Raw genomic sequence first — 18,775 nt, 5'->3', positions numbered from 1 at the left:
TACTAAGATAATTTTCACATGCATATGACAGATTTGGGGTTTAACTCTCAAAAAGAAGAAAAGAGTGTAGATCACATACACAGAACATCTTTACTACTTTTTCTTCTCTCTCTATCAAGAGACCTTTAATTTGGAAACCTTATTACTTCAGGTAACAAACACATTTCCAAAGGGTCCTATGAATGAAGAGCCTTGGATACAAGTGACATTTGAGGTGCAGTTTTAACTTCATTATAGGCTTCCTCCGCAAGTTTGAGAAAGTCACTCAAGGGTAGGGCTAACGACTGATTTTGGTGCCCAATTATCTCTTCAAGTATATTGGACAAGCTCCACAAAGTTATTTAAGCTCCAAGTTTCCACTTAAATCAATAAAAGTTAATCTGAATGTCTCTGTGGTCCAGATCATAATGACTAAATTTTGCACTTACATCTGTCTGAATCCCCTTTAGTCCCAAATTCCTGTCTAACATTGTCAGTACCTAAAATTCCCTGGCTGCTTATATTTCCACCTTAAGGCAAAAATATCCTGATGCTGCCAAGCAGCTTAAAGAACTGGCTCTCAACCAAGTCCCAACGAGTTCCTCAAACTATAAATAATTACAAATTTACTGGGCCAGAAAGACTTTGAGAGAGAAAGCAAGAAAACAAGCAAGAGACTGATTCCACAGCCTAGCAGTACTCATGGGACGTAGCAGACATAAATTGAAGTCTCTGCTCAATATCTAATTATTTACACAAAGCAGAACAATTCCTTCCAAAGACTGAGGAAGCATGCCCAATCTCAGAAAATTCACCTTTGTGGTCAAGACAGATCCTGACATGCAGTAACTTGAGTTCATGTCTCTGCCTTAAATCAGAGCATGCACTTGACAAGAGGTGCTCAATTGCTCTCACAAGTTTCCATCATCCCAGGCTATCAGCTACTCTCCTGGCTCTTTTCAGGAGAGAAGGAACGGCATGAGCTCTAGAGGTGGCACACCACTGTGAACAGATGGAGACTGGGAATGTTTTCCCACCCAAACTTGGATGTTTCACCTGGGTTGGTAAGAAAAGGCTTCAGCTGCATGCCTCTTTTCAGCATTTCTTAATTAGCTTGACAGATCCCCACTCTGCCTATTGACTTTACAAACTGCTTTTGCAGACAGTTAAGGCTATGCCCACACCATTTCTGAGGTGTGCCAACATGCCTAGCTTTCCCCATGTCCCACAAAGGAGACCTCACTGTCTGAAGCAATGAAATCCACTACACGTGGGGTCCAGGAGAGGCAGGCACTGCCAAACCTAAGCCCTCAGCCTGTATGGTGCTGATTGGCCAAAGACTTTGAATGGCTCTACAGTCCAGCAGTATAAAACACAGGTCTCAGTCAATATTCTGACAGATATGTAGACATTTTATACAAAGTCAAACATCACCAGTGGAAGAAACCACTCTCCCAGAATGACCAAAAGCCCTGTGACGAGTTAACAGAGTTGGAAAGTGGGAGACAAGGATTCAGATCCTTTTTCCAAATCAGGTAGAGAATAAATAGGATATTTAAGCTAGAACATACTTCATTCCCAATGAGAAGGCTACTGTACTGACTGGTGCAGCCCGTATCACATCGGGCCAACTAATCAACCAGTGTCTAGCTTGAATCCTGCAGGTACTTAAACTTGAGAAAGAGTTCAGAGCTACCCAGAAGTGCATAGCTTAATTGGTTCTTTGTGTGGTGAAAACAAGAAATGTGGATACTCTCAGTCATCACTGTTGGACTTCATAGACTTTTGGCACCTCAAGCAACACTTTGACAATCTCAGAGGTATCAACTGCCAAGTGATTAAGACAGCAGTTAGCTATCTGGACATCTTTCTGGATTTTTTCTCCTATCTTCTAAGCAGAGTATTCCTCCAGTTTACAGGTTCATTGTAAAGATATTAATAGAACATGGATGCTTTGGTTGTATAAACATTTGAGACAACTGAGTAATTATAAACAGTAGTCTTGACTATGGTACTATTAACAAAGGAAGAAACAAAATATTGAGAATAAGCACAAGAAGGAGTGAATGAAATCATTGGGAAGTGCAATCTAAGCACATAGGTAATATGAAATCCGTTCACATAAAGCCAGACTTCCATGAAGTCCACCAAATCTCCATTTGTTCCCTTTTCACAACATCCTCACACAGCAAGAAAAAAGGAAAAAGATAAAAAGCATTCAGTGCTAAAATAAACAACAAATGTGAGTCATTTTTAGTTGGAGTTACACAAAATGTTCAATAGAAACGTGAAAGTGAAAACATAGTCAAGTTTGGCTGGACGAAATGTGACGTTACTGAGATAGGTTACTTAAAAGGTTGAAGTAAAATGAACTTTGCTAACACAACACATTTGGCAGCAAACCAAAACTACATGGCATTCAAATGAAAAATAAAACATCAGCACTAAACCTTATCCCTTTAGACACTACAGCTTCCATCAGGATGCAAAGCAACTGTATATAATAACCAGGCTGAGTAACAAATGGGACTGCTGCATTGCTTAGATCAACTGGATGAGCATGATAAAGCTAAAATGAACCAGACTGCCCCAGCACTGTCTAAAGAATGAGACAGAGGAAGACAAAGAGAACAAGAACATTCAAATAAGTCTGGAAATGGAAGGGAGCAGACCTTGATGAAAGTGGATCAGTAATTATTTGGACCGACCTGAATTGGTGTCATCACAGCAGTAGGGATGGCAAAGTTGTTATTCTCATGCAACCCTATTTCCATCTACTTTGCTTAGAGTGCTACTAGAAAGGAAACCATAACATGCAGGTAAGGCAGAACAATTCCCAAAATTATTTCAGATTTTAGAAACTTATTCAGAAGCCTCTCTCTCTCTTTTTTTTTTTTTTTTTAAATGTTTGAATTTTATGACCTCGGTACTTACAGTCATGGAACACCCTGTCCAAATTCTGCTGTAGTACCCTTCTAGGAAAATTTCAGGTTTAATCTCTGTGCTTTATTGCAAATCACAGCATTTATAAGTCACCCCATTTGATGCACTCACTCTGCCAGCCCCTTCTGTACTCCAAAACACATCTCCCCACAACAGCAGTATCATTTTTAAAAAGCAGCAGCTTCAAGTTTCTCTTTACAGTTACAAAGTGGCCAAGTCTGGGCTCCTTAAGATGTGCCTTTATTACACAGTGGCACCTGACTCACTTGATTTTAGTTGCTAGGTTATTTTTTTGTTCATCTCCTCTTACACAGGCCCAGGTGCTTTTCTAACCAAGACCATTCAGCCCGGATTTTCTCCAGGTTAGATTTCAAGAGCCACTTTGGCTTATGCTGGTATCATGTCAACTGGCCAAGGAAAGTACAAGTTATGAGAGGCAGCTCTCCTTCAGTAACCTCCCACATTTCAACATTAAAAAAAACTCAGATTCTCATAATGCCCCTATTCCCTTTGACCATAAGGTCAAAGTCCTTCTCCATCAAGGGCATGCGAAATAGCTACAGAATTCACACTGGAGTGACCAAGGAACTGTGATAATACATACATAATACATACAGTATTTCACCCTTTGGCTACACACTACTTTTTGCAAGCTAAACCAGACACTGTCACAGTGCTTATTACTCTTCTCAATTATTTAATGAAGACTTGGGTAGCGTGCCAGAGCCCACTGAAGTTAGTGAAAAAGGCTTCCCCTGGTGATGGCCAACTTCAGAGGAAGCCTTTAGAGAATGTCTGTCTCTGTGGTCAGCCGTGGCAAAAAGAGTCAGCACACTGGAGCTGACAGAAACCAGGATGAAGGTCTGGGAAGAACAGTCTTGCTTGTTCTGTGGCAAACACTCATTGTCATAAGAGGTTGGCATCTTCTGAAGGCTCTGCTAGCAGAGCAAAGTATGAAGTTCACATGTTCCAAAGTCCCAAAGGCTGATGGAGCTCCTCCAAAGATCAACAGACTTAAGAAAGCATTGAAAATGACGATCCTTGAAGACAGATTTATTTTACTGTCCATGTATAGTGCCTGGTTACTATAGTCCTGGATCGTACAGTCATTAAAAATGGAGCTACAGTTCTTTTATCTTCTGCTAGCCTTGTACTCTGCATTCAAGCATGACAGGAATCAATGGTAGAAAAAGGTAGTGCTTATTTAATAGCTCTGTATTAGTGGGCACTCTTAATGCATTTTTTGCAGCAGAAGCCTTGAATATATTTTTAATAGGTAATGCTGTACGAAATTCTGTAATAGCATTTCAGAAGATTGTGACACACTGTCAAAAAACTAGACAGCATTCTAATCCTTGTATCAACCAGCCAGCAGTTCCTATTTTAAGCCAGGTGAAACAACTATGAAGTACAGGAAATTAACATTTATCCAGACTACTCTAATATTCTCAGAAAAGCTAGCACAGACTTACTAAAATCAGCTGGAGGTTCTGCATATGTTAACACCCTAAACACCCAGGGTGCATAAGAACAGGTAGACACACTTTTTCTTTACAGTTCCCTGATCCTCATGATTGCTGAAATGCAGGGAAAGGAGGAATAGAGGCATGGGGTTTGAGACACAGCACAAAATCAGACTGGCTGCCAAGCTGCCGTTTTTTTATTCTTAACATTTTTTTGTTTGGCAGGACAACTCGTGGGATGGTCATGGATAATAAGCTTCTTGCTAAACAGGGGTCCTGACAAACGAGTTCATGGTTTGACCCAACAGAGAATCATATAAATACTTAAATCGAACAAGTACCCCCCAAATGAGCAAAAAATAACAACATGGACAGTAATAGAGTAATCTTTTTTTAAATCCCATTTTAGCATGTTACAGAGCTGTCAGTTACTCTCTGTTATCTCGTTAATAATAAAGAAAAGGTCTTGGATTAAGGCTGTGTAATGTACCTACAAGAAGTGTACTGTAGCACTCAAAAGTCCCACAGCCAAGTCACTTGAATGCCTCCAAGCTACTTTACAGACAGCAGTGTTTCCCAGAATCTCCTCTAAAACATACTCCCAGGATATTCTCAGAGCTTGGATTAAGCAGCCTCAAACTTGTCTTTTATGGTAGCCTGTGACAACAGAATTCCCCTCTGGCTGTCCATGGGACTTTCGGAAAACATCAAGCCTCTATATGTGGGAACGCTATATATTTGGGACAAGAATCTGCTTTTAATATTAAATTAACAGGGTTTTTTTTTTTAAAGGCAGAAAATACAAAACAGTAATTTTTTTTTCTTTGAAACAATGCCTAATAGGGGTTTAATTAGAATCCAGTTTCTTAAAGTGCATGTTCTTCTAAGCAGATACTATGGCTTTCTGAAAATGTGTTCAGCACCTACCACAGAATATTATTTTAAAACAATTGGTTATTTTAAAAATAGCATATTATGCAGCAGCAAATAAGATTATCTGTTCATTTTTTTATGGTCAACTAAAGACAAAATGCCTGGTAAAAAAAAATAAAGAAATTTTTGACAGCTTTTAGCACCCAGCAGATGGAAAGGGATTATTAAGGATGCGACCATTCCCTTATCTCAAACAACAGGCATTTATATTTCTCCTTCTCATCTTTCTTTATTTATTTATTTTCCCAGGAGGAAATATCTTCCCTTTTGTTCAGAAACTGCATGAGGCAATGCAGTACCAAGTTCACATTTAAAGATCTAGTAGAAAGAAGTTCATTGTTTGGTAGTCAATTAACACTATGGACAGCGATAAGGACAGTCCGTGAAATGCCACAGCATGCCCTCAGGATGCAGAGGGGTTTTAGCAACACGGGACTGAATCTAAAACTCAAATTTCTGGTTTTTCTCATTTATAAACTTCACACTACAACTGTTCCTCAGCCTCTTCTCATCCAGAGGGACTTCTATAAATTGTGAAAAATATAAAGTACTTCAAATAATGAGAATTAAAAGGCATCTACAGTAGCATTTAGGTTGTCAGTCAGAAGGAAATATCTAGAACATTAAGCTGGTTTATTCAGGGCAGGAATTGTTCCTTCAACCCACCTCTAAATTCTTAAAGATAAATGCAGACTCTCCTTCCCCCCCCATTCTCTTTCTGCTCTCCGCGGTTGTGCCAAAAGACTCACACACTTGAGGGAACAGAAAAGGATGGTGCTAATAACTCCCAATCTCCTGATAGAAGCGGTCTGAATAACCTGCTATCTTAGGACAACTGATAATAGATACAAGAGAGAAAAAGCAGGGAATGTGTTGAAGACAGTTACCTCTCTTGGGTGACAGAATCAGCACCAAGAAATGGAGACCAACAAAGAGAAGAACTCCTAATGACAGAGCATTCTTTCAGTCAGAAGATACATTGCTTTTCTGACATTCAGGTATTTAAAGAATCAAGAAGATGTATTTTTTTTAAATTAAAACAGAAGAAGGTGTTAAAGGCAGAGAGGAAACTCCAGAAAACTACATTCACATGAAAGATCACAAATGCAAGCAGTCTATAAACACTTCAAGAAAAAAAAATAGGACTATCAAAAACCATCTTATTTAGAAGTCATCTTTCCAAGTGGCATATATCTTCTGTATAAACCTCTCCACTCAGGTCAAATCTGCATTAGAAATTATGTGACCTGTAAAACAGAGCACTGTTCTGGGGCTTGGAGACATGGAACTGTTCCATTAGCAATGGTGGATCACACCTCCCAGTTACTTCACTCTCAGGTGCCTTTTGTATTTACTCAGATATAAAAGTCACCCCTTTTGCAAAGTAGTCTGAGTTCTCAGGATAAATTTTCAGTGTCACTGCTGTGAGAAAAGCCATGATGTACATATAACGGACATGTAGGTTACATCGCATACATCAGTTTTTAACTGATTCCTATTGAACTATATGTGTCAGAACATAGTGAAGGTCAGTGGTCCATGGCACTGAATTTGGATTGCAATCAGCTCTATTAGTCATAACACTACATGATTACAAGATACAATTTACAGTTTGTAAAAAACACAGATTAAGCAGATGGAACATGGGGCATCCATGTTTTTCCCAAACAAATGCAGATGAGGATGCATGATCTCTACTGGTTCAGCAAAAAAAAAGCACATGAAGGACCAAATATGTAGGTATGGACATAAAGAATAAATATAATTTGTTCAGATGCAACTAAACCCAATCTCTGACTGCAGCTACACAACTTTACTAAAATGTTTCATGTCCTCTGATGTGCACAATAATCCTAGGTAAGAGGGAAATTGATTTACACTGCTTTCACAGAGTTAACTGCTCTAATTATTAAATAGCCCTCAACATATGGCAAGGAATTACGGAATGTAAATCAAGAGCCATGTGCTACAAACTAATCACACGAACGGTTCCCAAATAGCAACACCACCTCCAGAAGGTTAGCAGAATCATACCTTCCCAATGTACAGACAATTTCAAAAAACTAGTGCTAACATACTCTGCAGTATAAAGCAAACTATTATTAGGATGACAGTAGTAAACAAAACTTCCTTTAGCTTGTGATTAATTTAATTCAAGCATTAACCTGAAAAAAACAGACATAAAAACGTATTTAAAGATTAATCTTGGCATATTAAAGTGCTTTGATTTTTATCATTAAAATTTATTAGACTTTTGACAGTATTAATTCAAAATCTGCTGATGTTTTAATTTAGCAGGCTGGTGAATTGTACAGCAACACAAAATGTTATCTGATATATCCTTTATAGCTGCATTTTGAGACAGATGACTGGTTAAAAAAACACTAATGTCAAAAATTCAAATGCATGCATATACCATAAAGATAAAACTGCTTACATTATTCTACTTTCAAGTTTCCAAAGGGTGTTTGAAAAAACTATCATTCACCTGTCTTAATATGCCCGTTCTTTAAAAGTGGCCAATGTTTAGTATCACCATTTCACCTCCCTCCTTCACTCTCCATCTTTTTTGTCCTGCCCTTTCCCCTGTTCCTTGCTCACACTGGTTTTCACCTTGGCTTGTATTACTCAAATCCTATGTGGTTGCAAAACAATGTTGTGTTCTACTTCGCATCTGTTTCTTGGAGTCTTTAGAAGGTACTGTTAGATACTCATAGTAACCACTAATAAGAGTTAATAATACCAACCATTAATACAGACCAAAATACCTTAAAAACCAAAGCGGATGCAGTTTTAATGTACGGGCAGTTACACTGTCCTTCTGCATGATCCTTGTTGATAAAATACCTCTCTCTCTCCACACTACTAATTCTAAAAATTGGATGCACTAGATTGTGCATTGAAAAGGTTATTGGTAAAAATGGTCACGAAATGGTGGCACTCCACGAAAACAGAAGCGGGAATACGTAGTCAGGAATACTGCCAGAAGCAACAGTTCTCTCTCAGACAACTCAACACCACCACCAAGATTATACTGGCACAAAAGGAAGGCCATACATGTGGGTAGAGAAAGATCTTTGCTTTCTACCAACCCAGGAGTCTGCCTTCACATCATTTCAAACCCCCCCAATCCAGTTTCATTAGTTATGAAATCTTTCAGGCAGCTGGATGTAAGCAACTGTACTTGGGAGGAGGGTAAGGCAAGTCTGGGTTTCATACCATGGGGAAAAAAAAAAAAAAAAGCAAAATTAGACAGCTGCATCTACATGGCATGTCTGGCCTGGATTTGGGGAAAGCTATATTTAGATGGAGTGAAATAAATTAATGGAATTTTGATCAAAGAAGAGAGCTGGGCACTTTCTAGAAGAATGTATAAAATAGGTAAGTATTTAGAAAGGGAAAAGGCAACTATGAAAACAGAAGCAGCAAAAAGGAAGACCTCTGTCGGGACACTTCAGAAGGGCAGGGTTTAGAGGTTCTTGGGTTCTTGGGTAACTACCATTTTCCTTAAATCAAGCATACTCCTAAGGTCCATTTTGCCAGATCTGTGAAGGACAGCGTATTCCAAATACTGTCTGTGTCCTTTATATCTAAACCCAAAAATTCAAAGAGCATCAATGCTTTTATTAACTCCTGGCTTAATAGTTCTTCACCAGAACTTTCTTAATACCTTTAGGTGACTATACAACTGAATAGGAGATCTCTGTAGCTTCCTTCTTACATTCTTTACTTAGCACTCTTTTTTTTTGGTATACTTTATTAAAGAAAAGATTTGAAACTTAACTATACAAAGAGTTGTCTCCTATACAAAGAATACACAGAGTACTCCATGGCTACATCATAGCAGTAAACGGTAAAGGATTTCCCTGGTACTGCTTATAAGTACACCTTTTACTGTCACCCAGAATACTATTAATTTTGTATTACAAAATGTGTCTTTGTTGCTACAGAATGATTAATGGGTTTTTTTCATTGTAAGCAACACACGCATTGATTTCTACATTTTAAATTCACTTTTTGCTTGGTTAAAATCCACTACTAAAAATCCATGAAATCCATTAAAATCCCCCAAAGATATCCTGCATGCATTTCTAATGCGCTTAAATATTCTGAAAATGTTTCAGAGTTAGATTATTTAAATAATAATTATATTTCCAATTCAGGTGGCATTACACAAATTGTATCATTTCAAAAGGCTAATAAAAATTTTGGAACTATAATATTGCAGTCCTTTGGTACTTAGCTATTAAAACTAGTCAGCTTTAGTGAGAAGCAGCTCTATATTTCAGATAGCAAACTCACTGCAAGATTTATGTAACACGATAAGAGGCCTTAGTGGGAAGCAGTCAACAGTAGAATACCTTGGATATCAGCAAGGCCACCACTTTTCAGCTGGTTTCTAAATAACCCAGAATAAATGTATCACTGAAAAAAAGGCTGTTTGGCTTAGTCCATCAAATCTGGCTGAAAAATTAAACCATCCCATCAGCCTGATTTACATTGAGCTTCAATGAGCTCCAGAAATCTGCAGAATCTGCTTTCATGTCTTCCTTGTAGCTCAGATAAAAGTAAGCAAAGCCTTAATTCAACCTTGGTGTCATCAGCAGTATTTCTAGCATTAGAAGCAAAAGTTGATGCTTTGCCAGGAAAAAAGAAAAAAATTAAGTACTGAATATACATGTTCAGTGAACTGGGAGATCCTCCCAGACAAGCTCCTTTATAGGCATATAAACTTTACTGTAAAGTACCTAGATTTTTGTTAACTGTTGTGAAGCATAGCATTTTTGCCATTTTGCACGGTGCAACACTTTTTCCTGATTTCAATACCCTGCACAGTTGTAACATTAAAATTATTGCGCTATCTTCACTGTTGATTTATCCACAGACTTTCAATAGATAGGTAAATAAATAAATAAGCAAGCAAGCAAGCTTTGTTTAGTTCCTCAGCCACCATCCTACCCTCCATCATTTTTGCTCATTTGTTCATCAGTATCACAAGTTTCTGAGGCGGGAGGTGTGGGGGGGTAACCTTCCACTTCCCTAATGGTTCATTCCCTAGAATGCTTATAGCTACTGAGTTAGTTCTGTTCTTGGAATTTAGCACTATTTGCATGCCTTGGATAACTAATTAAATGAGGTTTTCATATCCTCCTCTCTATTGCTTTTCCATTTTTTACAAGGAATGCTTTTTGCCAATATACATTGTACATAACTAACAAATTAATCCCAGTTTCTCACTGGCTGCTCTGAAAGCACTATTATGGCCAGATTCCATTTGACACTTCCAGGTACACCCAAGAAAGAGCATACAGTAGTTTACACCTTTGTATCCCGGCATAACTACATTGACAGCGGGCTTTCAGAAAACACAGGTGCTGCTCTGAATTGCTCTGCACTAGCACTGGCAGAGAGACTTTACCATTTCCAGAAGATTAAACTGGAGCAAATAAGGGCTAAGGAAGCAACTGAGCAGGGGAACTGCACTTTTTCCTTTAAAAACAGTAGCGAAAGCTTTCCTGTCGTGTTCTGTGGCAAAAATAGTCAAAGGACCTTCTTGTAGGATACTCTGAATGTCTATTCAGCATAATGAGGTTGACAAACACCGCTAAGTTTGAATGCCCAGCTAGGAGACCGCTACAGCTACAAACTCTTCTAAAGCTGATTAAAAACTCTGAGTCACAAAGAAATATAAATATACTGCCCTAAGTTTAACATATTCCGGATTATCAGCATATGATCAGGGCCTTGTTTCCTGGCAACTGAAAAACATACAACACTTTGACAAACACACACACATATATTTATCTCCTGATTTGAGGGGGGGAGAAAAGTCTTTTTGTGAAAAAAATGTTTTCTCCCTTTTAGCTCATATTGGTGAGCACATCATACAACTTTTAATCACAGAATCTGATACTCTATGCTACTACACCGATTCTATGCAACGATATATCCAGGTCTGCAAAGATGAATGATCATACTTGCAAGTGCTCACTGCTCACCATCTCTCCGATAGCAATAATCCTTCTCAGTTCTCTTTGGTTTTCCTGCTCAATTTATTTACAAAATGTTGTGAAAAAAAAAAAGGTTTGCATATGTCTACAAGTGAAACACAATGGAGATTCTTGTTTAAAGCAATCAGACCATCTGAAAGTCAGCTTGCAGCAGAGATGGATTCTCCAAAACAGAACCACAGTGGCATTTAGTTTTCACCTACCTACTGTCTGATTTTCCTCATTTTTTTTAATAACCAGCATTCACCTCCTTGGTTACAATGAGAATGCCATTCCTGAAGCTGGTGAGACTGACCACAGTTTGTGGGAAGATCCTCAAATTGTATAAATTTGCATATCTCTTTTTGATGTCAATATGGCAGTTGAAAATCTGGCCTTCAGGCAATGAAGTCCAGTCCTCTGTCCTTGTAAATTCCCTTTGTGGTTTTATTCAAGATTTAAATTCCGTATTGTCTAAGTCTTGTATTCAATTATATTTTATAAATTCCAGAGAGTAGAACACACAGAAGTTCTATAGCTGCTGGAACCGACCGATTTCAAACGTGAGAAAGCAAAGCAGGCTGAACAGCTTATGGAGATGGTAAGACTACTGAAGTATCCAATATGATACCAAAATCCCAGCACCATCTCCATTCCTTCTCCCTTCCTTTCTCTTTTTCATCTTTAAAAAGAAGCTACCATTTTAAAAAACATGTACGTGTTCGCTGATACACCTAATACACAAGTACATCAACATATTAAAAGAGGGGATTGCCTTAATCTACGTCCCTTTTTCCTTCAATCATGTCTGTCCACGGGGCAGAGGAAAGCAGACAGAGCAGACAGATAATTCAATCACTTCCAGATTTGAATGCAGCTGTAGCTCAGCTTCAACATTCAGTTGTCTCATTATTTGAAGATCTAAATTCTCTTTTGGTCTTTTGCTTAGTTTTAGTGCCCATTGTTTTGTGGATTTCTTTTTCTATATGCTAATAAAATTCAAAGGATTTATGGAAAAGTGCTATCCTAAGTGTCTTGCAAACATTACAGCAAATAGGTAGAAGAAAATACTTTCATGATTTTGAAGAAAAATCATAAACAATCAAAGTCTTTATGACTTGTCATTTGCATGGCTGTATTTCATACAAACTAGTGCTAATGACATAGGGAATTTGTTTTGAAACCAAACTTGTAATTTATATTGATGTCTAAACAGAAATGCCATGGAATGTTTGGGTAAAATAGCTCATCTCAGAACTGAGAGTGCAGTCAAGAGTGTTCCAGCTGCAATCCTGTGCTTTGCATAAAATGAGTACAGAGAAAAAATTATCTCCCCTTGAATACCCTCATGCCTATCCATATCAACACAGTAGGCTGGGGTATTATCTAAGTCATATGAGAAATCTCTGGCTGCAGGGGACAGTGCAGTGCCTTCTTTTCCCTGCCCACACCCATTTTGCAGGCTATTTCATCACTATAGTGGTCATACATCATTCAAGGATCCCAGCTGCTAGGACAGCCAGTAGCCAGCAGCCAAACTCTGTTTATACGACAGAGCTGCATCACCAGTAAAAGTTAAAGCTGCCTTAACAGCCTACAGAAAACAGGACTCGGTTCTGAAGTGTATCGATGTATCAGTAAAGCCTCAAGTCACCTACTGTAAGTGCTCACACCAAGTCTCCCAGTAAAATTCATTATAAGTCTATCCCTAAATTCAAGAACAAATTCCCAAACAGACAATTACTTAGTTGAATTTATATACATTCTTTGAAGGAGCCTATATGTTTCCATTTTGTTGGTCAATAACTAGCTAAAATGCTAGTGTTAAGCTGACACTTGTCATTACTAAAAACTTTTTTGAGATGAATAATTCTTTACAATGAGCTGAATTTTTGCTGTAAGACAACTCTGAAAATGTCTCTCACAACAGGTGAAAGTGGGCCGGTGAATAGCTCTTGCTTTCAAAAGACTTCAAAAGAATCTATCTCAGACCCTGGACTATTTCTGTTGTAGTACATGTTAGGCCAGATTGCGATCTCAGTCATAGTAGTGCAGCAGGGTAGTGCAAGCTGCTATGCCAAAGTAAATGCTCTACTTGTTTCAATTGAATTATTTCAGATTCATATAAATGCAAGTAGAACAGAACTGAGACTTAGTATATTAAATTAATGACATGTGGCATGATCAAAATGGAGTAGTCTATGCAAAATAAACACTTTTAGAAACTATCAAGACTCACTAGGCACATAGTGTTTAAAAAAAAAAAGATGAATTATTTCTGATTTTATTTGCTGAGTACAGGTTAATAGAGAAAAAGGAACAAAGTGCTACCAAATTCCTGAAATATAAAACTCTGTAATTACTAAGCATTATGTACAAATGCATTGTTTGGTATATTTCATACCATGGATTTTACAAGCGTTCTTTAGAACTCTAAGAATCTGTCCATCCACAACTGAAGTATTCTTGCAGATTAAGATTAATGTATCATGAATCATCACGGTTTAATATGCATGACACAGTTTCATTTCACACATGTTCTGCATGGGTTGATTGCCATGTACGCCAATATCAAACAGATGTTAATTCTCTAATTTTTATGCTCCCAAAGTATATTTTAATTACCTAGGAGGCTTGGCAAAGAAAAAGAGGATGTATTTTGAAGTAGATTTAACGGAAAATTGAAAATAAAAATCCATTAGAAAAATAATTTTTCAAATTCATGTTTTCAACAATATGAATTTTAATATTAAAAAGAATACATGATATGCAAAGGAACTGCAGACTGCTCTCATTAAATGGCACATTCCTTTTTGTAAACAAGAAAAGAATGTTTCATTATTTTTCTAATAAAAAACATGATTTTAAAAGCCCTGCCAATTAAACACAAGCTTTGTGATATGAAATGTTTCTGCAAGTCACCTGCAAGGCACTGTATGTTTATACTATCTCTAAATTCTTAAATTCAGGTATTTTGCAAAGAAATGGAATCTCCATGTAAAAACATAACTGTATAAATTCTCACATCAACAGTGCTGTATGTCTCATTTTATAGATCATCTAAATCAAAAAGTCCTTAAATATAAACTACTTCACAAGTTGCCACTGTACAGAGGCCAGAAATGGAAATGATATCCTAGGTTAAGATTAACGTATAATGAGAGAGCTGTTTTCAGCCAGTGCCAGCTCCCACTTTGTGCTGTGTCAGATGCAAGCCAAGCTTCTCCAGAACCAGAACAGCAGCAGAGCCACAGGTCAGGATGGAAGAGTGTTGGCTAAAAACTGTGAGCTTTAACTAATTCCTAATTTGATCAAACGGAGTTGTTAGAGTAATTTCCGTGGAAGTTAGAGCAGGTCTCTAGCTTTGGGCCTGATCTTACTGAAATCAACAGTAACAGGAATGGCTCCTAGGGATTTTGCGCTAGAATTAGTTTTAGCAACCTGAAACAGTCTCCAGGTTGAAAATCACAATGACCGAAACTGTTACATATAATAATAATAGTAACAGTGTTGTAGTCAGTACAGAAATATTATTAGATAAACAGTAATAGTAGATAAAATAGCATCAAACCCAAGATATTCTGCCCCTCCCCATACCATAGAGATCTTTTTGCACAGTAATACTTCCAATACCAAACAAATTATTTAGATTTCTTGCTTATATACTTACATGAGCTGCCATACAGCTTTAAAATGAAAATGGGAATGGACCTTTTGAAAAATAACTGACAGTTGTGGCACGAGAATGCAGTGACTTCTGTCCTCCAATATTCCTTTTTTTCTTTTTTTTTTTCAAATGCCCAAATACATGCAAGGTGCCCAGAAACAAAATGCTAATTACTAGTGAATTCCTAATTCCAAGGAAGTCAAAAATACAACATTCCCATTGAATTTACTGGGACAAGGAATGAATCTGAAATGTGGATTTTACACATACCACATGAACCACTTGTGCAGACTTCTGAAAACATACACTCATCGCATTGCAGGGAATCAAGCCTGCATTCCTTGCTCAACCAAAATTCCCTGACCGGAATAACAGCTGTAGATGTTATTTTTGTTCTCATTCTGTTTTACTATGTTAAATCACCAGATTTTTTTTTTCTTTTTACTTAAGATAAATGTGTGAAAGTGCTTCCTTTCCATTCATAGATGTTATCTTCTTCAAACTTCAAATGATTCAGCTGGGTGAATATAGAGCTATAAATAATTTATCAAGATACATACCAGTTGTTAGGAAAAAAAAAACCCAACACCCTGAAGGAAGAATATCACTGCATAAAATCTGAACATTAAAACTGATTTTTTTAAAATCAATCTTTAATTGTTTTTATTACCTCCTAATCCAGGTCTGAGACGATTATCATAACCATCCAGAAGTCTGTCTAGAATTCTTGTAAAGATGGTGATGTTATTCTTAGCTTCGTCTTCCAGGGAGTCAGCCAGCACTGATCTAAATGGACATTTTACATTTTAGAAAGTGCTAGATAGGTTTTAATGTACACTCAACATGCAGTTTTTGCAGGCTGGCCTTGAATATTTAACTTGCTGCCCTCAAAAAGGAAGGGTGTAGTTAAGACTATATGAATACACAAGTTATATATAACATGTTCAGAAACGTAAGAGTCGATGATGTGCTATTTAAAATTTCCACGAAGTTATTTTCCAGTAGCCTCTACTCCTAGTCAACATTGCATCACCGTGACTGCAACTTCAAGCTCTGCTAACACATTTGGCTGTGCAGGTGCAAAAACCTAAACGAGCTTCCCAGGCCTTGGTGGCATGTCACTCCTGGACTGATAACCCAGGTTCCCACGGACAAAATTGTCTCCTTCCAGCTTTATCCTGTCTGTCCTCACCTAAGTATACTCTATCTCTGGATAAATCCTGTGGATATGCTTCCACCCAATGGTCATGTAATGTACATGACCAGAAGAACTAACATGAGGGAAAACTCCAGCGATCATGCTCAGGGAGTCCTCTGATGTCAGTATTTGGTGGGTGGGAACAAGGATGCTGACTAGCAAGCTGCAGGATAGCCATGGATAGCCTTCATGTTTCTAAAAAGCTATTTTGTTACAAAAAGCGCTATCTGATGTTCCACTAGATGCAGACAAACCCTATAAAAGTTGGGCAGAAAAAAAATCATAAATGAAATGTCAAGAAGAATCTATAGATCATCGATGGTTTCAAACATCCCCAATAAAGAAAGAGATGTTACAGCCTTTATGGGTCATAGCTCTGTGGAAAACACTAGGGGCTGGAACACGAATCTGCTGCCCAGCCAGCTGTGGTGCTGCACACTCCCCCCAGACCTGGACACCCAGACCAAAGGTTTTGCGTACTGGGGAAACGCTCCCATGCAGAAAGCCTTACTTAAACATGCAAATGTTACTGTGCCAACAATTTTAAGCACCATGCATGTGAAATGCACGAGCCTATCAGTCTTACCTGCTTAATAGCAGAATATTAGTATCAAGGAGGTGAAGCAGCATATGCTACACACATTATCATTCGTGCCTTTTTCAGCCATCTAAATTTTTAACCTGAAATGTTTTGAGTATTTATCATCTCTAAATGAACTACCAATCAAGGCATTTTGAATGTCAAAAAAACCAAGCATGTTTTCCTCCTCCTCCAAAACCAGAAGTAGGTTTGGGTGACATTTTCTCTAAAGCAAGCTACAAAATTATTAAAGACGGAGCTTTATGTTGGTCCCCAATTCAACAGCATGGAGGAAGTACTTAAATGTAAATCATTGCAGTCTGTGCTATCCATCACATAAACCATAGAATCGACCAAAATCAGGTAACTTCCAAGGAGCATACCAAAATGTCATGTGTGATTTTACCGATGTGTGAGTTTTTTCTTAATTTTAATTACTGGATGGCTCATTTTTTTTAATTTTAAAATGTATTTCTGTACTGTAGGTCTCTGTCTCTTTTAAGCTTCTTTTTGAGATACAACATTTTTCTGAACTCAGGATACCACTGAAAAATTAGATCATGCAACCATATCAAATTAGGGTTGAATCCTGTAAACTTTACTCAGGCATAAACTCCTTAATTACGCATGTAGTCTCTTTGACGTCAGTGAGATTACTCACTTGAGTAGGGCTTGCAGGATCTGGCCCACTGTGACTCAACTAATACTGCACCATAGGCAGGCATAAAGTGAAATAGGAAACATAGTTTCAGGAAATATTTTGTTCACTAGGAAATAGATGAAAATAAATGCAGACTTAAATCATAGGAAACTTGCACTATTTAGCTTACGACCCTTACCACATTAGGACAAGACCTACTGCAGTCGGAACCAAAGCAAGCAAACCGAAGTTACAAACTACAATTAATCGCAGGTTTAGGGACTGTGGGCAACACAAAACTGTTACATGATTACAATCACTTACTCTCATGTTGTCACTTTAGAAACAGAGAACTTTAAACAACATAAGAAAAGTTGATTAATAAATGAGCCTATTGTTTTATTATCTGTGATTGTGAAGTTGTATGCTATCTCCACCTAGAGGTTTGAAGCTTAAGTATCATTTTGAATTCTGTTATGTTGACCAAAAAAAAGACCAAAAAAAAAAAAAAGCATGCCCGTATTAAAATATATGCGAGCATTATTTTAGAGACTGTGATTTGCTATTTGACTTCATTTCTCCATCTTAACAGTTCCATATGGTACAGAATCACAGTGATACAGTAACTCCAATAAATCTTTACGATCCAGTAAGGCATTTAAAGGAATTATCTTTTTTAACGGTGAAATGAAGCACCAATTCACAAACTGTTTAAGGACGATAGATTAGGTTTATATGGTCCCTACACTACCTTCTACTGCATTTGCTCTGGCAACTATGTAATACTGCATTCAAATAGCCAAGAAAGGTTTTTTAATTACATTACTACATACTATACTTTTCTAACCTCTCACACGAGCTTACCCTGAGCAGATCATTAACATACATGTTTGTACCGAAGAGCAAAATTAAACATCCTCTCACCTTGTTGGTAGCCACACCAATAAAACGAGAAGAACCAACTGCATCTCGGAGAGTGCCAGCTTCCTCTTCATCGCTGCTCTTTGCAAAACCTAACCGTGCAAGAAAAACACAGACCCCACTCTCAGCTACAGTCAGTCTCTGCCAAGCAGCGCTTTCAACTTAACCCGAGGAAAAATATGTCACTTCAGCGGAGAAAGGAAACCACCGGATTTCTGCAGCACTTTTCACTCCTAGCAACTTATTGTATCTCCATCTTTCCCAACGATCCTGCTCTGTGCAAAGAGGCAACGCATGATCAAAAGTGGCATGTGAGCAGACGCATCAGATGCTTTCCTTTTCCGTAAGCTGAAAGCCCCAAGACGAAAAGGAACAAAAAATAAAAACCGTATGTATAAAAAGATGGGGGTTTAACCATTCCTCGCCTCACTACGGCGCACCGCAGCCGGGGGGGGCGGGCG

General features: G+C 37.9%; 1 protein-coding gene across 1 annotated transcript in view; it reads right to left on the bottom strand.

Moving 5' to 3' along the window:
* Positions 1–18,775, bottom strand: part of GABRA2 (gamma-aminobutyric acid type A receptor subunit alpha2) — a 59,539-nt gene that overhangs the window by 37,131 nt on the left and 3,633 nt on the right. The window contains exons 2-3 of the mRNA XM_009641241.2: positions 18,318–18,406; positions 15,646–15,761 (exon numbers count right to left, since the gene is read on the bottom strand). Coding sequence (XP_009639536.2) covers positions 15,646–15,761; positions 18,318–18,406 — 205 coding nt within the window. The remainder of the gene's footprint in view (positions 1–15,645; positions 15,762–18,317; positions 18,407–18,775) is intronic.

This window comes from Egretta garzetta, unplaced genomic scaffold (genome assembly GCF_000687185.1).
Source record: "Egretta garzetta isolate BGI_Z169 unplaced genomic scaffold, ASM68718v1 scaffold256, whole genome shotgun sequence".
Classification (NCBI taxonomy): Eukaryota; Metazoa; Chordata; class Aves; order Pelecaniformes; family Ardeidae; genus Egretta; species Egretta garzetta.
This window is presented reverse-complemented; position numbering and strand designations above follow the sequence as displayed.